The 23,649-nt window shown below is 21.4% G+C and overlaps 1 protein-coding gene across 2 annotated transcripts in view; it reads left to right on the top strand.

Moving 5' to 3' along the window:
- The window catches only part of LOC145239862 (putative tubulin polyglutamylase ttll-15), an 867,893-nt gene that overhangs the window by 518,053 nt on the left and 326,191 nt on the right, over positions 1–23,649 (top strand). For both annotated transcript variants that reach the window (XM_080103430.1, XM_080103429.1), the window contains one exon: positions 18,172–18,271. In XM_080103430.1, coding sequence (XP_079959556.1) covers positions 18,172–18,271 — 100 coding nt within the window. The remainder of the gene's footprint in view (positions 1–18,171; positions 18,272–23,649) is intronic.

Genomic DNA, 23,649 nt, shown 5'->3' with positions numbered 1-23,649 from the left:
TCAACTTTATTTTATCATAATATATGTTATCAATCGACTTTATTTTCCCATAATATATTTTATCAATCAACTTTATTTTATAATATATTTTATCAATCAACCTTATTTTATCATAATATATTTTATCAATTAAACTTAGTTTATTGTAACATGTTTTATCAATCAATTTCTTTTATCATAATATATTTTATCAATCAACTTTATTTCATAATAATATATTTTATCAATCAACTTTATTTTATCATAATATAGTTTATTCATCAACCTTATTTTATAATAACATATTTTTCAATCAACTTTAGTTTATCATAGTATATTTTATCAATCAACTTTATTTTATCATAGTATATTTTATCAATAAACTTTATTGATCGAAATATATTTTATTAATCAACTTTATTTAGCATAATATATTTTATCAATCAACTTTATTTTATCATAATATATTTTATCAATCCACTTTATTTTATCATAATATATATTATCAACCAACTTTATTTTATCATAATATATTTTATCAATCAACTTTATTTTATCATAATATATTTTATCAATGAATTTTATTTTATCATAATATATTTTATCAATCAACTTTATTTTGTTATAATATATTTTATCAATCAACTTTAGTGTATCATAATACATTTAATCAATCCACTTCATGTTCTCATAGTATATTGTATCAACCAACTTTATTTTATCATAATATATTTTATCAATCAACTTCATTTATCATAATATATTTTATCAATCAACTTTATTTTATCATAATATATTTTATCAATCAACTTTATTTTATCATAATATATTTTATCAATCAACTTCATTTATCATAATATATTTTATCAATCAACTTTATTTTATCATAATATATTTTATCAATCAACTTTATTTTATCATAATATATTTTATCAATCGACTTTATTTTATATTAATATATTTTATCAATCGACTTTATTTTATCATAATATATTTTATCAATCAACTTTTTTATCATTATGTATTTTATCAATCAACTTTTTTATCAATAAACCTTTTTTAATCATAATATATTTTATCAATCAACTTTATTTCAATAAAAATATATGTTATCAATCAACTTTTTTATCATTATATATGTAATCAATCAACTTTATTTTTGCAATCAACCTTATTTTATCATAATATACTTTATTTATTAACTTTAATTAATCATAATATATTTTATCTATAAACTTCATTTTTTCATGATATCTTTTATCATTCAACTTTTTGTATCATAATATATTTTATCAACTTTATTTTATCATAATATATTTTATCAATCAACTTTATTTTATCATAATATATTTTATTAATCAACTTTATTTCATCATAATATATTTTCTCAGTCAACTTTATTTTATCATAATATAGTTCATTAGTCAACCCTTTTTATCATAATATATTTTATCAACTTTATTTCATCATAATATATTTTATCAACTTTATTTTATCATAATATATTTTATTAATCAACTTTTTTTATCATAGTATATTTTATCAACCAACTTTATTTTATCATACTATATTTTCTCAATCAACTTTATTTTATAATAATAGATTTTATCAATCGACTTTATTTTATCATAATATATTTTATAAATCAACTTTATTTTATCATAATATATTTTATCAATCGACTTTATTTTATCATAATATATTTTATAAATACACCTTTATTTTATCATAATATATTTTATCAATCAACTTTATTTTATCATAATATATTTTATCAATCGACTTTATTTTATCATAATATATTTTATCAATCGACTTTATTTTATCATCATATATTTTATCAACCTATTTTATTTTATAATAATAGATTTTATCAATCAACCTTATTTTATCATAATATATTTTATAAATACACTTTATTTTATCATAATATATTTTATAAATCAACTTTATTTTATCATAATATATTTTATCAATCGACTTTATTTTATCATCATATATTTTATCAACCTATTTTATTTTATAATAATAGATTTTATCAATCAACCTTATTTTATCATAATATATTTTATAAATCAACTTTATTTTATCATAATATATTTTATAAATCAACTTTATTTTATCATAATATATTTTATCAATCAACTTTATTTTATCATAATATATTTTATCAACCTACTTTATTTTATAATAATAGATTTTATCAATCAACTTTATTTTATCATAATATATTTTATAAATCAACTTTATTTTATCATAATATATTTTATAAATCAACTTTATTTTATCATAATATATTTTATCAATCAACTTTATTTTATCATAATATATTTTATCAATCGACTTTATTTTATCATAATATATTTTATCAATCGACTTTATTTTATCATAATATATTTTATCACCCTACTTTATTTTATAATAATAGATTTTATCAATCAACCTTATTTTATCATAATATATTTTATCAATCGACTGTATTTTATCATAATATATTATATAAATCAAATTTGTTTTATAATAATATATTTTATCAATCAACTTTATTTTATCATAATATATTTTATCAATAAACTTTATTTTATCATAATATATTTTATCAATCGACTTTAATTTAACAATAATATATTTTATCAATCAACTTTATTTTATCATAATATATTTTATCAATAAACTTTATTTCATCATTATATATTTTTTCAATCAACTTTATTTTAACACAATATATTTTATCCATCCACTTTTTCCTCATGGCATATTTTATCGATCAACAGTATTTTTACGTAATATATTTCATCAATCAATTATTCATCATAATATATTTAAAAATCAATTTTATTTTAACATAATATATTTTATTAATCAACCTTATTTGATCATAATATATTTTATCAATCAACTTTATTTTATAATAATATATTTTATAAATCAACTGTATTTAATCATAATATATTTATCAATCAATTTTATTTTTTCATAATATAGTTTATTACTCAACTTCTTTATGTTTTTTAAATCAACTTTCGTTCATCATAATACATTTTATTAATCCACTTCATTTTGTATAAATATATTCTTACAATCACATTTATTTTATCCTAATATATTTTATCAATCAACTTTTTTATCATTATATATTTTATCAATCAACTTTTTTTTCAATAAACCTTTTTTAATCCTAATATATTTTATCAATCAACTTTATTTCAATTAAAATATATGTTATCAATCAACTTTTTTTATCATGATATATCTTATCAATCAACACAATTTTAGCAATCAACCTTTTTTTATCATAATATACTTAATTTATTAACTTTAATTAATCATAATATATTTTATCAATCAACTTCATTTTTGCATGGTATATTTTATCAATCAACCTTTTGTATCATAATATATTTTATCAATCAACTTTATTTTATCATAATATATTTTCTCAGTCAACATTATTTTATCATAATATATTTCATTAATCAATCAACTTTGTTTTATCATAATATAGCTTATCAGTAAACCTTATTTCATCATAATATGTTTTATCAACTTTATTTTATCATATATATTTTATCAATCAACTTTATTTTATCATAATATATTTTATCAATCAACTTTGTTTTATCATAATATATTTTATTAATCAACTTTATTTTATCATAATATATTTTATCAATAAACTTTTTTTTATCATAATATATTTTATTAATCAACTTTGTTTTATCATAATATATTTTATCAATCAACTTTGTTTTATCATAATATATTTTATTAATCAACTTTGTTTTATCATAATATATTTTATTAATCAACTTTGTTTTATCATAATATATTTTATCAATCAACTTTGTTTTATCATAATATATTTTATTAATCAACTTTGTTTTATCATAATATATTTTATCAATCAACTTTGTTTTATCATAATATATTTTATTAATCAACTTTGTTTTATCATAATATATTTTATTAATCAACTTTGTTTTATCATAATATATTTTATCAATCAACTTTGTTTTATCATAATATATTTTATCAATCAACTTTGTTTTATCATAATATATTTTATCAATCAACTTTGTTTTATCATAATATATTTTATTAATCAACTTTGTTTTATCATAATATATTTTATTAATCAATTTTGTTTTATCATAATATATTTTATCAATCAACTTTGTTTTATCATAATATATTTTATTAATCAACTTTGTTTTATCATAATATATTTTATTAATCAACTTTGTTTTATCATAATATATTTTATCAATCAACTTTGTTTTATCATAATATATTTTATTAATCAACTTTGTTTTATCATAATATATTTTATTAATCAACTTTGTTTTATCATAATATATTTTATCAATAAACTTTTTTTTATCATAATATATTTTATTAATCAACTTTGTTTTATCATAATATATTTTATCAATCAACTTTGTTTTATCATAATATATTTTATTAATCAACTTTGTTTTATCAAATTATATTTTATCAATCAACTTTTTTTTATCATAATATATTTTATTAATCAACTTTGTTTTATCATAATATATTTTATCAATCAACTTTTTTTTATCATAATATATTTTATTAATCAACTTTGTTTTATCATAATATATTTTATCAATCAACTTTTTTTTATCATAATATATTTTATTAATCAACTTTGTTTTATCATAATATATTTTATCAATCAACTTTTTTTTATCATAATATATTTTATTAATCAACTTTGTTTTATCATAATATATTTTATTAATCAATTTTGTTTTATCATAATATATTTTATCAATCAACTTTGTTTTATCATAATATATTTTATCAATAAACTTTTTTTTATCATAATATATTTTATTAATCAACTTTGTTTTATCGTAATATATTTTATTAATCAACTTTGTTTTATCATAATATATTTTATCAATCAACTTTGTTTTATCATAATATATTTTATAAATCAACTTTGTTTTATCATAATATATTTTATTAATCAACTTTGTTTTATCATAATATATTTTATCAATAAACTTTTTTTTATCATAATATATTTTATTAATCAACTTTGTTTTATCATAATATATTTTATCAATCAACTTTGTTTTATCATAATATATTTTATTAATCAACTTTGTTTTATCAAATTATATTTTATCAATCAACTTTTTTTTATCATAATATATTTTATTAATCAACTTTGTTTTATCATAATATATTTTATCAATCAACTTTTTTTTATCATAATATATTTTATTAATCAACTTTGTTTTATCATAATATATTTTATCAATCAACTTTTTTTTATCATAATATATTTTATTAATCAACTTTGTTTTATCATAATATATTTTATCAATCAACTTTTTTTTATCATAATATATTTTATTAATCAACTTTGTTTTATCATAATATATTTTATTAATCAATTTTGTTTTATCATAATATATTTTATCAATCAACTTTGTTTTATCATAATATATTTTATCAATAAACTTTTTTTTATCATAATATATTTTATTAATCAACTTTGTTTTATCGTAATATATTTTATTAATCAACTTTGTTTTATCATAATATATTTTATCAATCAACTTTGTTTTATCATAATATATTTTATTAATAAACTTTGTTTTATCATAATATATTTTATCAATCAACTTTTTTTTATCATAATATATTTTATTAATCAACTTTGTTTTATCATAATATATTTTATTAATCAACTTTGTTTTAGCATAATATATTTTATCAATCAATTTTATTTTATTATAATATATTTTATCAATAAACTTTATTTCATCATTTAATATTTTTTCAATCAACTTTATTTTAACACAATATATTTTATCAATCCACTTTTTTCTCATGGCATATTTTATCAATCAACAGTATTTTTACGTTATATATTTCATCAATCATAATATATGTTAATAATCAATTTTATTTTAACATAATATATTTTATTAATCACCCTTCTTTTATCATAATATATTTTGTCAATCGACTTTATATTATCATAATATATTTTATCAATCAACTTTATTTGATCATAATATATTTTATCAATCAACTTTATTTTATCATAATATATTTCATTAATCAATGTCATTTTATCATAATATATTTTTTCAATCAACTTTTTTATTATAATATATTTTTATAATCAATTTTTTATCATAATATATTTTATCAATTAACTTTATTTTAACATTATATATTTTATCAATCAACTTTTTTATCATAATATATTTTATCAATCAAGTTTATTTTATCATAATATACTTTATTAATCAACATTTTTTTATCAAAATATATTTTATCAATCAACTTTGTTTTATCATAATATATTTTATCAATCAACTTTGTTTTATTATAATATATTTTATCAATCAACTTTGTTTTATCATAATATATGTTATTAATCAATTTTATTTTACCATAATATATTTTATCAATCAACTTTATTTTATCATAATATATTTTATTAATCCACTCCATTTTATCATAATATATTTTATGAATCAACTTTATTGTGTTTTGATATATTTTATCAATCAACTTGATTTTATCATAATATATTTTATCAATCAACTTTATTTTATAATATATTTTATCAATCAACCTTATTTTATCATAATATATTTTATCAATCAACCTTAGTTTATCATAACATGTTTTATCAATCAATTTCTTTTATCATAATAGATTTTATCAATACACTTTATTTTATAATAATATATTTTATCAATCAACTTTATTTTATCATAATATATTTTATTAATCAACCTTATTTTATAATAACATATTTTTCAATCAACTTTAGTTTATCATAGTATATTTTATCAATCAACTTTATTTTATCATAGTATATTTTATCAATCAACTTTATTTTATCATAATATATTTTATCAATCAACTTTAGTTTATCATAGTATATTTTATCAATCAACTTTAGTTTATCATAGTATATTTTATCAATCAACTTTAGTTTATCATAGTATATTTTATCAATCAACTTTATTTTATCATAGTATATTTTATCAATCAACTTTATTTTATCATAATATATTTTATCAATCAACTTTAGTTTATCATAGTATATTTTATCAATCAACTTTATTGATCGAAATATATTTTATTAATCAACTTTATTTAGCATAATATATTTTATCAATCAACTTTATTTTATCATAATATATTTTATCAATCAACTTTATTTTATCATGATATATTTTATCAATCAACTTTTTTTTATCATAATATATTTTATCAATCAACTTTTTTTTATCATAATATATTTTATCAATCAACTTTATTTTATCATAATATATTTTATCAACCAACTTTATTTTATTATAATATATTTCATCAATCAACTTTGTGTTATCATAATATATTTTATCAACCAACTTTATTTTATCATAATACATTTTATTAATCAACTTTATTTTATCATAAAGATTTTGTCAGTCAACATTATTTTATCATAATATATTTTATCAATCAACTTGATTTTATCATAATATGTTTTATCAATCTACTTTATTTTATCATGATATATTTTATCAATCAACCTTATTTTATCATAATATATTTTACCAATTAACCTTCGTTTATCATAACATGTTTTATCAATCAATTTCTTTTATCATAATATATTTTATCAATAAACTTTATTTTATAATAATATATTTTATCAATCAACTTTATTTTATCATAATATATTTTATTAATCAACCTTATTTTATAATAACATGTTTTTCAATCAACTTAATTTATCATAGTATATTTTATCAATCCACTTTATTTTAACATAGTATATTTTATCAATCAACTTTATTGATCGAAATATATTTTATTAATCAACTTTATTTCAATTAACCTTAGTTTTTCATAACATGTTTTATCAATCAATTTCTTTTATCATAATATATTTTATCAATCAACTTTATATTATCATGATATATTTTATCAATCAACTTTTTTTTATCATAGTATATTTTATCAATCAACTTTTTTTTATCATAATATATTTTATCAATCAACTTTATTTTATCATAATATATTTTATCAACCAACTTTATTTTATCATAATATATTTTATCAATCAACTTTATGTTATCATAATATATTTTATCAACCAACTTTATTTTATCATAATACATTTTATTAATCAACTTTATTTTATCATAAAGATTTTTTCAGTCAACATTATTTTATCATAATATATTTTATCAATCAACTTGATTTTATCATAATATGTTTTATCCATCTACTTTATTTTATCATGATATATTTTATCAATCAACCTTATTTTATCATAATATATTTTACCAATTAACCTTCGTTTATCATAACATGTTTTATCAATCAATTTCTTTTATCATAATATATTTTATCAATAAACTTTATTTTATAATAATATATTTTATCAATCAACTTTATTTTATCATAATATATTTTATTAATCAACCTTATTTTATAATAACATATTTTTCAATCAACTTTAGTTTATCATAGTATATTTTATCAATCCACTTTATTTTAACATAGTATATTTTATCAATCAACTTTATTGATCGAAATATATTTTATTAATCAACTTTATTTCAATTAACCTTAGTTTTTCATAACATGTTTTATCAATCAATTTCTTTTATCATAATATATTTTATCAATCAACTTTATTTTATCATAATATATTTTATTAATGAACTTTGTTGTATCATAATATATTTCATCAATCAACTTTATTTATTATAATATATTTTATCAATAAACTTTTTTTATCATAATATATTTTATTAATGAACTTTGTTGTATCATAATATATTTCATTAATCAACTTTATTTTATTATAATATATTTCATCAATCAACTTTATTTTATTATAATATATTTTATCAATCAACTTTTTTTATCATAATATATTTTATCAATTAACTTTTTTTTATCATAATATATTTTATCAATCGACTTTTTTTTATCATAATATATTTTATCAATTAACTTTTTTTTATCATAATATATTGTATCAATCAACTTTTTTTTATCATAATATATTTTATTAATCAACTTTATTTTATCATAATATATTTTATTAATCAACTTTATTGTATCATAATATATTTTATTAATCAACTTTTTTATCATAATATATTTTATTAATCGACTTTATTGTATCATAATATATTTTATCAATCAACTTTTTTTTATCATAATATATTTTATCAATTAACTTTTTTTTATCATAATATATTGTATCAATCAACTTTTTTTTATCATAATATATTTTATCAATCAACTTTATTTTATCATAATATATTTTATTAATCAACTTTATTGTATCATAATATATTTTATTAATCAACTTTTTTTTATCATAATATATTTTATTAATCACCTTTATTTTATCATAATATATTTAATTAATCAACTTTATTGTATCATAATATATTTTATCAATCAACTTTTTTTTATCATAATATATTTTATCAATCGACTTTATTTTATCATAATATATTTTATCAATCAACTTTATTTTATCATAATATATTTTATCAATCAACTTTATTTTATCATAATATATTTTATCAATCAACTTTATTTTATTATAATATATTTTATCAATCAACTTTTTTTTATCATAATATATTTTATCAATCAACCTTATTTTATTATAATATATTTTATCAATCAAATTTTTTTTATCATAATATATTTTATCAATCAACTTTATTTTATCATAATATATTTTATTAATCAACTTTTTTTTATCATAATATATTTTATCAATCAACTTTATTTTATTATAATATATTTCATCAATCAAATTTTTTTTATCATAATATGTTTTATCAATCAACTTTTTTTTATCATAATATATTTTATCAATCAACTTTTTTTTATCATAGTATGTTTTATCAATCAACTTTATTTTATCATAATATATTTTATTAATCAACTTTTTTTTATCATAATATATTTTATCAATCAACTTTATTTTATTATAATATATTTTATCAATCAACTTTTTTTATCATAATATATTTTATCAATTAACGTTTTTTTATCATAATATATTTTATCAATCGACTTTTTTTTATCATAATATATTTTATCAATTAACTTTTTTTTATCATAATATATTGTATCAATCAACTTTTTTTTATCATAATATATTTTATCAATCAACTTTATTTTATCATAATATATTTTATTAATCAACTTTATTGTATCATAATATATTTTATTAATCAACTGTTTTTTATCATAATATATTTTATTAATCAACTTTATTTTTTTATAATATATTTTATCAATCAACTTTATTTTATCATAATATATTTTATCAATTAACTTTTTTTTATCATAATATATTGTATCAATCAACTTTTTTTTATCATAATATATTTTATCAATCAACTTTATTTTATCATAATATATTTTATTAATCAACTTTATTGTATCATAATATATTTTATTAATCAACTTTTTTTATCATAATATATTTTATTAATCAACTTTATTTTATCATAATATATTTTATTAATCAACTTTATTGTATCATAATATATTTTATCAATCAACTTTTTTTATCATAATATATTTTATCAATCGACTGTATTTTATCATAATATATTTTATCAATCAACTTTATTTTATCCTAATATATTGTATCAATCAACTTTATTTTATCATAATATATTTTATCAATCGACTTTATTTTATCATAATATATTTTATCAATAAACTTTATTTTATCATAATATATTTTATCAATCAACTTTATTTTATTATAATATATTTTATCAATCAACTTTTTTTTATCATAATATATTTTATCAATCAACTTTATTTTATCATAATATATTTTATCAATCGACTTTATTTTATCATAATATATTTTATCAATAAACTTTATTTTATCATAATATATTTTATCAATCAACTTTATTTTATTATAATATATTTTATCAATCAACTGTTTTTTATCATAATATATTTTATCAATCAACTTTATTTTATTATAATATATTTTATCAATCAAATTTTTTTTATCATAATATATTTTATCAATCAACTTTATTTTATCATAATATATTTTATTAATCAACTTTTTTTTATCATAATATATTTTATCAATCAACTTTATTTTATTATAATATATTTTATCAATCAAAGTTTTTTTATCATAATATGTTTTATCAATCAACTTTTTTTTATCATAATATATTTTATCAATCAACTTTTTTTTATCATAGTATGTTTTATCAATCAACTTTATTTTATCATAATATATTTTATTAATCAACTTTTTTTTATCATAATATATTTTTTCAATCAACTTTGTTTTATTATAATATATTTTATTAATCAACTTTTTTTTATCATAATATATTTTATCAATCAACTTTATTTTATCATAATATATTTTATCAATAAAATTTTTTTTATCATAATATATTTTATTAATCAACTTTTTTTTATCATAATATATTTTATCAATCAACTTTATTTTATCATAATATATTTTATCAATCAACTTTATTTTATCATAATATATTTTATTAATCAAATTTTTTTTATCATAATATATTTTATTAATCCACTTTATTTTATCACTAGAGGGGGTACCAGGCGTTGCCCGAGTGTTTGCTTCCGGGACGGGGGGGAGTTTTAAAAAATGTTATGGTAGGTAAGTAGGAAGGATCAAACCCGGAGTCATGAGTAAAAGTAGGAAAATAAAGTGTGAAAAAAAACAAAAAAAAAACATCTGCAACGTTAACAGTTCGGCCACCAAGAAAAGTCCATTCCAGTTGTTTAGGAAAAAAAAAAAAACGACTACGGTAGGTCGGCGCGAGCGTGAAAATATAATGTGAATTGTCCAGCACGCTAACCACTACGCCACAGAGCACTGCAGCTTAGTTTAGTGATTTTAAATAACTTCACATGAAAAAACTACGAAGCCAAACCGGTGTTCTCTTCTCAACTGTTCCTTGTGAACGATCCCCAAACGGTGTTAAGTGGTGGCAGGGGGAAGAGGAATTTATTAGAGAGAAAATAGTTTACCACTTCCATTGATCTTAACCGATTTTGGCCGTGACTTCTCAGCAGAAAAAGTAATAGAAATCTAAGATTATCGAGGAATTTGAGAAATAATAAGCCTATAACACACCTCAGATATTGTTCTGCCGTTTGTGCATATTATATTTGCATGAAATATCTTGATTTTTAATCCTATTAATGTCAAAATCAGACGGGGAAAAAATGAGTTCATTTTATTTATATAGAGATAATATATTTTATCAATCAACTTTATTTTATCATAATATATTTTATCAATCAACTGTATTTTATCATAATATATTTTATCAATCAACTTTATTTTATCATAATATATTTTATCAATTAACTTTTTTTTATCATAATATATTGTATCAATCAACTTTTTTTTATCATAATATATTTTATCAATCAACTTTATTTTATCATAATATATTTTATTAATCAACTTTATTGTATCATAATATATTTTATTAATCAACTTTTTTTATCATAATATATTTTATTAATCAACTTTATTTTATCATAATATATTTTATTAATCAACTTTATTGTATCATAATATATTTTATCAATCAACTTTTTTTATCATAATATATTTTATCAATCGACTGTATTTTATCATAATATATTTTATCAATCAACTTTATTTTATCCTAATATATTGTATCAATCAACTTTATTTTATCATAATATATTTTATCAATCGACTTTATTTTATCATAATATATTTTATCAATAAACTTTATTTTATCATAATATATTTTATCAATCAACTTTATTTTATTATAATATATTTTATCAATCAACTTTTTTTTATCATAATATATTTTATCAATCAACTTTATTTTATCATAATATATTTTATCAATCGACTTTATTTTATCATAATATATTTTATCAATAAACTTTATTTTATCATAATATATTTTATCAATCAACTTTATTTTATTATAATATATTTTATCAATCAACTTTTTTTTATCATAATATATTTTATCAATCAACTTTATTTTATTATAATATATTTTATCAATCAAATTTTTTTTATCATAATATATTTTATCAATCAACTTTATTTTATCATAATATATTTTATTAATCAACTTTTTTTTATCATAATATATTTTATCAATCAACTTTATTTTATTATAATATATTTTATCAATCAAATTTTTTTTATCATAATATGTTTTATCAATCAACTTTTTTTTATCATAATATATTTTATCAATCAACTTTTTTTTATCATAGTATGTTTTATCAATCAACTTTATTTTATCATAATATATTTTATTAATCAACTTTTTTTTATCATAATATATTTTATCAATCAACTTTGTTTTATTATAATATATTTTATTAATCAACTTTTTTTTATCATAATATATTTTATCAATCAACTTTATTTTATCATAATATATTTTATCAATAAAATTTTTTTTATCATAATATATTTTATTAATCAACTTTTTTTTATCATAATATATTTTATCAATCAACTTTTTTTTATCATAATATATTTTATCAATCAACTTTATTTTATCATAATATATTTTATTAATCAAATTTTTTTTATCATAATATATTTTATTAATCCACTTTATTTTATCACTAGAGGGGGTACCAGGCGTTGCCCGAGTGTTTGCTTCCGGGACGGGGGGGAGTTTTAAAAAATGTTATGGTAGGTAAGTAGGAAGGATCAAACCCGGAGTCATGAGTAAAAGTAGGAAAATAAAGTGTGAAAAAAAAAAAAAAAAAAACATCTGCAACGTTAACAGTTCGGCCACCAAGAAAAGTCCATTCCAGTTGTTTAGGAAAAAAAAAACGACTACGGTAGGTCGGCGCGAGCGTGAAAATATAATGTGAATTGTCCAGCACGCTAACCACTACGCCACAGAGCACTGCAGCTTAGTTTAGTGATTTTAAATAACTTCACATGAAAAAACTACGAAGCCAAACCGGTGTTCTCTTCTCAACTGTTCCTTGTGAACGATCCCCAAACGGTGTTAAGTGGTGGCAGGGGGAGGAGGAATTTATTAGAGAGAAAATAGTTTACCACTTCCATTGATCTTAACCGATTTTGGCCGTGACTTCTCAGCAGAAAAAGTATAGAAATCTAAGATTATCGAGGAATTTGAGAAATAATAAGCCTATAACACACCTCAGATATTGTTCTGCCGTTTGTGCATATTATATTTGCATGAAATATCTTGATTTTTAATCCTATTAATGTCAAAATCAGACGGGGAAAAAATGAGTTCATTTTATTTATATAGAGATAATATATTTTATCAATCAACTTTATTTTATCATAATATATTTTATCAATCAACTTTATTTTATCATAATATATTTTATCAATCAACTGTATTTTATCATAATATATTTTATCAATCAATTTTATTTTATCATAATATTGTTTATCACTCAACTTTTTTATGTTTTTAAATCAACTTTCGTTCATCATAATATATTTTATCAATCAACTTTATTTTATATTAATATATTCTTACAATCACATTTATTTTATCCTAATATATTTTATCAATCAACTTTTTTATCATTATATATTTTATCAATCAACTTTTTTATCAATAAACCTTTTTTAATCATAATATATTTTATCAATCAACTTTATTTCAATAAAAATATATGTTATCAATCAACTTTTTTTATCATGATATATGTTATCAATCAACTTTATTTTTGCAATCAACTTTATTTTATCATAATATACTTAATTTATTAACTTTAATTAATCATAATATATTTTATCAATCAACTTTATTTTATCATAATATATTTTATCAATCAACTTTTTTTTATCATAATATATTTTATCAATCAACTTTATTTTATCATAATATATTTTATCAATCAACTTTATTTTATCATAATATATTTTATTAATCAACTTTTTTATTATAATATATTTTATTAATCAACTTGATTTTATCATAATATATTTTATCAATCTACTTTATTTTATTATAATATATTTTTCAATCAACCTTATTTTATCATAATATATTTTATCAATTAACCTTAGTTTATGATAACATGTTTTATCAATCAATTTCTTTTATCATAACATATTTTATCAATAAATTTTATTTTATAATAATATATTTTATCAATCAACTTTATTTTATCATAATATATTTTATTAATCAACCTTATTTTATAATAACATATTTTTCAATCAACTTTAGTTTATCATAGTATATTTTATCAATCAACTTTATTTTATCATAGTATATTTTATCAATCAACTTTATTGATCGACATATATTTTATTAATTAACTTTATTTAGCATAATATATTTTATCAATCAACTTTATTTAGCATAATATATTTTATCAATCAACTTTATTTAGCATAATATATTTTATCAATCAACTTTATTTAGCATAATATATTTTATCAATCAACTTTATTTTATATTAATATATTCTTACAATCCCATTTATTTTATCCTAATATATCTTATCAATCAACTTTTTTATCATTATGTATTTATCAATCAACTTTTTTATCAATAAACCTTTTTTAATCATAATATATTTTATCAATCAACTTTATTTCAATAAAAATATATGTTATCAATCAACTTTTTTTATCATGATATATGTTATCAATCAACACTATTTCAACAATAAACCTTCTTTTATCATAATATACTTAATTTAATTACTTTAATTAATCATAATATATTTTATCAATCAACTTCATTTTTGCATGATATATTTTATCAATCAACTTTTTGTATCATAATATATTTTATCAATCAACTTTATTTTATCATAATATATTTTATCAGTCACATTGATTTTATCATAATATATTTTATCAATCAACTTTATTTTATCATAATATATTTTATCAATCACATTGATTTTATCATGATATATTTTATCAATCAACTTTTTGTATCATAATATATTTTATCAATCACCTTTATTTTATCATAATATATTTCATTAATCAATCAACTTTATTTTATCATAATATAGTTCATCAGTAAACCTTATTTCATCATAATATATTTTATCAACTTTATTTTATCATAATATATTTTATCAATCAACTTTATTTTATCATAATATATTTTATTAATCAACTTTGTTTTTTCATAATATATTTTATCAATAAACTTTATTTTTTATTAATCAACTTTATTTTATCATAATATATATTTTATCAATCAAATTTATTTTATCATAATATATTTTATCAATCAACTTTATTTTATTATAATATATTTTATCAATAAACTTTATTTCATCATTTTATATTTTTTCAATCTACTTTATTTTAACACAATATGTTTTATCAATCCACTTTTTTCTCATGGCATATTTTATCAATCAACAGTATTTTTACGTAATATATTTCATCAATCATAATATATTTTAAAAATCAATTTTATTTTAACATAATATATTTTATCAATCAACTTTATTTTATCATAATATATTTCATTAATCAATGTTATTTTATCATAATATATTTTTTCAATCAACTTTTTTATTATAATATATTTTTATAATCAATTTTTTATCATAATATATTTTATCAATTAACTTTATTTTATCATAATATATTTTATCAATCAACTTTTTTATCATAATATATCTTATCAATCAACTTTATTTTAACATAATATAGTTTATCAATCAACTTTTTTATCAAAATATATTTTATCAATCAACTTTATTTTAACATGATATATTGTATCAATCAACTTTTTAATCATAATATATTTTATCAATCGACTTTTTTTTATCATAATATATGTTATTAATCAATTTTATTTTACCATAATATATTTTATCAATCAACTTGATTTTATCATAATATATTTTATCAATCAACTTTATTTTATCATAATATATTTTATCAATCAACTTTATTTTATCATAATATATTTTATCAATCGACTTTATTTTATCATAATATATTTTATTAATCAACTTTATTTTATCATAATATATTTTATTAATCAACTTTATTTTATCATAATATATTTTATTAATCAATTTTATTTTACCATTTATATATTTTATTAACCAACTTGATTTTATCATAATATATTTTATTAATCAACTTTATTTTATCATAATATATTTTATTAATCAACTTTATTTTTCATAATATATTTTATCAACCAACTTTATTTTATCATAATATATTTTATTAATCAACTTTATTTTATCATAATATATTTTATTAATCATAATATATTTAAAAAAATTTTTTTTTAGCATAATATGTTTTAGGAATCAACTTTATTTTATCATAACATATTTTATTAATAAACTTTATTTATCATAATATATTGTATCAATCAACTTGTTTTGATCATAATATATTTTATCAATCAACTTTATTGTGTCTTGATATATTTTATCAATCAACTTTATTTTATCATAATATATTTTATCAACCAACTTTAGTTTATCATTATATCAATCAATTTTATTTTATCAAAATATATTTTATTAATCAACTTTATTTTATAATAATATATTTTATCAATCAACTTTGTTTTATCCTAATATATTTTATCAATCAACTTTTTTTAACATAATATGTTTTATGAATCACCTTCATTTATCATAACATATTTATCAATCCACTTTATTTTATCATAATATATTTTATCAATCAACTTTTTTATCATAATATATTGTATCAATCAACTTTTTTTTTATCCAAATATATTTTTGCAATTAACTTTTTTATCACAATATATGTTTTCAATCAACTTTATTTTATTATAATATATTTTTTACTATAATATATTTTATCAATCAACTTTGTTTTATTATAATATATTTTATCAATCAACTTTTTTTGAGGTTATATTCTTTAGTTATGTACATTAAATTATGTTTTTATTCATAATGTTAGTTTTATTAATTCTTTCCATAGTAAACAGTTATAAATGGTTTTGAAGGGAAATATTATTGAATTCATTTTAATTAAAGTGTTCTCTGTTTCAGATTTTTTCGGTGTTGTTTTATTCAAACAAAATCTAAAGCTATTTCATTTAAATGGTTAGAACTGAACATCTCTTAACACAGTTGAAACTAATAACATAACATCTATTTCTTTTTTAGAATCCCAACTAATGATGTGGAGGTTTCAGATGTAGATATTAATGTTTTTTCTGATCAATGTATATCACAAGAATGTGAAAATTTTGGCTGTAAAAGATGGGTAAGTTATTTACTGTGTTAATCGAAACTTATATTTTCAGATCCAATGAAATATCCACTTGCTTATTATATAAACTAAATAAAGATTATTTTTTCATTATAGTCGTGTTACCTTCAATAAATATATTTTTTTACCTCTGTAGTTTGTTATGAAGCATTAATTTAAAATAATACCAAATTGAAATGACTTCTTTGAAATGCTTAAGATTTAAAATTACAATATTATTGTGCATTGTCAAATTCGCCATCTTCCAAGAAAAATACGTGACAAGGAATCCAAGTTTGGTATCACTCATATTTCTTATAAAAAGTCTGACGTTTTTATACTTGATCTCTATAAATTTGATTTGACTTTTTGTTTAGTTCTCTCAAGAAACCCCTTACATAGAACTCGTTTTAGTAAATACAAAATAATGTTGTGGTTATCATAGCTACTCTCTTCAAATCTACATTGAAGCTATCTGCTTTTCCTTTTCAAATATTTTTTATAAGAACTTTTATGCTAATTCTAGACATAGGTATATTACTATATTCCCTTTTTATTACTTTTAAATCTGTTTATTGTGACGTAGAATCACGACTGATCTATAATGCCATAACCAGATACCCTACCTTTTGGCTATAATTACTAGACAGGAAACAACCTCCTATCCAGCCTTTAATCGCCCACGACCTAAATCCTAGTGGAAATGGTCCAGACGAATGACCTTGCTCGCAGCCTAGTCAGAGTCTCTCTTTCTCTCTGTCTTTCACACATGCATGCGCGCGGACACTATTTGCGCTACCCCCTCCCAAAAGTCAAAAGAAAAGAAATTCCAATAAAAACGAAAAGAGACCACCTACGTAAGAAAAAGCTCAAAAAAAAGACATTCTAGTACCCGGAGACGAGGAGAAACAGAAAGTCAACTGGGATATTATGTAAATTCCTGGCGTAACGATCTCCAGCGCTATGCGCCCAAGATGATTCACAAGGATGAACCGGAAAGTAAAGGGCGACACTGACTGCTAATTTAGCTAATTTTCACAGGGATGCAAACAAAATCTGCAGCATTGTACAGGGATGTAAAAGAATTGATCTTCCGCTTTGCCACGAGGAATTACACACAACAACGGAAATACTGCAGTACTTACCAACAAAACAAACGCCCACGTGTTTGTGCCTTGTATGCGCGACAACAAAACTTGGGTTTTTATAAGCGGAAGTAACTACAGGTTGGGATGATGTATCTGATGATGCTCTTCTAACTCTGATGACGACAGAAACCCTAGAAAGAGTTAACAAGGAGGACCCTGCCCGTGGAGAATGCTGTGTCGATGGGGACACTGTGAATGTGTGGGTTGACGCTAGTTCTTTGGCATTGGGAGTGTTATTGGAGCAACGTGGAAATGCAATTGAAGACGTGTGCTGGCTGCAACCCGTGAATGATGATCAACACATCAACCTCGTGGAACTGGATGCTGTTGTGAAGAGTTTAAATCTGGCACTGCAATGGCAGTCAAAGAAGTTACACTTGTACACGGATTCTCTCTGCGTCTATCACTGGGTGTCCGACACTCTTTCAGGACGAACGAGAGTCCACACTAAGGCAGCCAGTGAGATGTTAATCCGGCGGAGGCTAAACACCCTGAAGAGTCTGGTATCAGAGTATGACCTGTCGGTGAGTGTAACGCTTATGGCATCACACTGTAATTGTGCAGACCACAAATGGTATGAAGCTGTGAAGACAGGCGTGGAGTTCGCTGCTCGATCTTGCGCAATTGGCGCCAATTAGCTCATGCCAAATACAAAGAATTCATGTGCAGAGTGGACATCCAGGTATCAAAAGAACTTTGTATTTTGCACGGCGTGTGGACCCGGCAGTGACAAGGGCGGATGTCAGGCAGATCATCAAGCACTGTGAGGCATGCCAGTCTATCGATCCTGCACCTGAGCAATGGCAGAAGGAGCGATTGGAAGTTGAGCATGTGTGGCAACGATTAGCGATGGATATTACCCATTACAGTGGTAAGCCCTTTCTAACCCTTATCGACTGTGGACCCACTCGTTTTGCGGTGTGGCGGCAAATGACCAGACAGGACTCAGCGAATGTTGTCCGCCAACTGTCATCTATCTTTTCTGAGCGAGGTGCGCTGGAAGAGATATTGACGGACAACGATGCTGCTTTTTGTAGCCACCAAGTTCGGCAGTTGTTGAATGAGTGGGGTGTCCGACTACGACTGCGATGTGCTCATGTGCCATCAGGGAATGGCATTGCTGAGAGGAGCCATCGCAGCATCAAGAGAATTGCTGCCAGAAAGCAATGCACCATTACGGAGGCCACATATTGGTATAACATCACACCAAAGGATGGGAAGACACTAACAACAGCACCGGCCAATGCCATACACAAATACCGTGTTAGGATAAAGGGCATTGAGACTGTCCAACCAATCGACGAGGAGAGTCATGACAAATACAAGGTAGGGGATCCAGTTTGGGTTAGACCCCCTGAAAACCGGTGCACCACCAAGTTCAAGCGAGGACGAATATCTGGAAAGGTCAGCCAGCAGTCGGTCCTTGTTGATGGAACCCCACACCATGTGCGCGATCTTCGCCTAGCTAGTGAAGTACATCCCACAACTACAGAGAGCGATGAATCATCAGATGATGAGCTGCTGATGAGTGAGGTCACTGAGCAAGAGAGTGGTAGTTGTAGTTCGTCTGATCAGGCAGGATCAGAACCAGAACCAGAACCACACCCAGAACCAGAACCAGAACCAGAACCTGAATCCGAGATTGTAAATACCACCTTCGCAGAAGCCAACGAACTAAGAGGCCACCCCCGGAGTGCACTCAATGTGATCATCAGATCAGGGGGCAGTGTAAGTACTTACCAACAAAACAAACGCCCTCATGTTTGTGCCTTGTATAGGCATGCACGACAACAAAACTTGAGTTTTTATAAGCGGAAGTCTCGAGGTTGTCAGGAATCTACAGGTGCATGCACAAGAGAAGTGATTAAGATAGTGGCATAAAAGGCAGGTCGAGTGAGAAGGTTGTTGTTGTTGTTGTTGTTGTCATTGGACGTTACAGTGACGCGTGCGTTAGCAGGTGATTAAGAGGCTGTTTTTTTTTGTGTGTCAAGTCGCCCACCTCGGTGAAGATCATATAAGTCATGCACCTCGGTGAAGGTGAAGGTCATAAATACCGGAGAAAAACATTGAAAAGGGAGAATGAAAAAAAAGATGATACCTGAATTGTTGCGCATCAAGTTTCTCAAAAAACTTTGAAATTGGATATGTTATTTCCTTTAGATATTTTATGTTATCTGGATTATAGCAAGCGTCAACCTGCTACGTATTTTATATCTTCTGTCAGCACATCCTCCATCCAATCCCACTTCCATCTCAGCCCAATCCAATTTTGTGACATTCATGTTTAATTGGTCTTTTCATTTTGGAATCAAAAATTAAAAGCAAATAAGGAAATATATTTTCTTCTCTATATATAATGGAAATAAACGCATTCTTATATATAAATTAACATTTGTTAATGCATCTTGTCATTTTTGTCATCCGAATGCACCACATAGTTATTTAATGAGAATGATTGATCAGAACCATAGATGTGTCACTAAGGAGCCATGACTCTAACGACCGAAATGTCTTTATTTTTTTTATTTTTTATTATAAATGTGTTGCGAGCTATGTGGAGAGTAACTGCTATGCTGTAGAAACATAAATCCTGTGGAGAGTAACTGCTATGCTGTAGAAACATAAATCCTATGGAGAGTAATTGTCATGCTGTAGGAACATAAATCCTGTGGAGAGTAACTGCATTGCTGTAGAAACATAAATCCTGTGGAGAGTAACTGCTATGCTGTAGAAACATAAATCCTGTGGAGAGTAATTGTCATGCTGTAGAAACATAAATCCTATGGAGAGTAATTGTCATGCTGTAGAAACATAAATCCTATGGAGAGTAACTGCCATGCTGTAGAAACATAAATCCTGTGGAGAGAATCTGCCATGCTGTAGAAACATAAATCCTGTGGAAAGTAATTGCCATGCTGTAGAAACATAAATCCTGTGGAGAGTAACTGCCAAGCTGTAGAAACATAAATCCTGTGGAGAGAAATTGTCATGCTGTAGAAACATAAATCCTGTGGAGAGTAATTTCCATGCCATAGAAACATAAATCCTGTGGAGAGAATCTGCCATGCTGTAGAAACATAAATCCTGTGGAGAGTAACTGCCATGCTGTAGAAACATAAATCCTGTGGAGAGTAACTGCCATGCTGTAGAAACATAAATCCTGTGGAGAGTAACTGCTATGCTGTAGAAACATAAATCCTGTGGAGAGTAACTGCTATGCTGTAGAAACATAAATCCTGTGGAGAGTAATTGTCATACTGTAGAAACATAAATCCTGTGGAGAGTAATTTCCATGCCATAGAAACATAAATCCTGTGGAGAGAATCTGCCATGCTTTAGGAACATAAATCCTGTGGAGAGTAACTGCCATGCTGTAGAAACATAAATCCTGTGGAGAGTAATTGCCATGCTGTAGAAACATAAATCCTGTGGAGGGAAATTGCCATGCTGTAGAAACATAAATCATGTGGAGAGTAATTTCCATTCCATAGAAACATAAATCCTGTGGAGAGTAACTGTCATACTGTAGAAACATAAATCCTGTGGAGAGTAACTGTCAAGCTGTAGAAACATAAATCCTGTGGAGAGTAATTTCCATGCTGTAGAAACATAAATCCTGTGGAGAGTAATTGTCATACTGTAGAAACATAAATCCTGTGGAGAGTAATTGCCATGCTGTAGAAACATAAATCCTGTGGAGAGTAACTGCCATGCTGTAGAAACATAAATCCTGTGGAGAGTAACTGCCATGCTGTAGAAACATAAATCCTGTGGAGAGTAATTGCCATGCTGTAGAAACATAAATCCTGTGGAGAGTAACTGCTATGCTGTAGAAACATAAATCCTGTGGAGAGTAACTGCCATGCTGTAGAAACATACATCCTGTGGAGAGAAATTGTCATGCTGTAGAAACATAAATCCTGTGGAGAGTAACTGCCATGCTGTAGAAACATAAATCCTGTGGAGGGAAATTGCCATGCTGTAGAAACATAAATCCTGTGGAGAGTAATTGCCATGCTGTAGAAACATAAATCCTGTGGAGAGTAATTGTCATACTGTAGAAACATAAATCCTGTGGAGAGAAATTGCCATGCTGTAGAAACATAAATCCTGTGGAGAGTAATTGTCATGCTGTAGAAACATAAATCCTGTGGAGAGTAATTGCCATGCTGTAGAAACATAAATCCTGTGGAGAGTAACTGCCATGCTGTAGAAACATAAATCCTGTGGTGAGTAATTGCCATG

The sequence above is a fragment of the Euprymna scolopes genome, chromosome 19 (assembly GCF_053919585.1).
Source record: "Euprymna scolopes isolate OS-2025 chromosome 19, ASM5391958v1, whole genome shotgun sequence".
In the NCBI taxonomy this organism is placed as follows: Eukaryota; Metazoa; Mollusca; class Cephalopoda; order Sepiida; family Sepiolidae; genus Euprymna; species Euprymna scolopes.
Note: the sequence above shows the minus strand (reverse complement) of the source record. Positions and strands in the feature narration are given on the sequence as shown.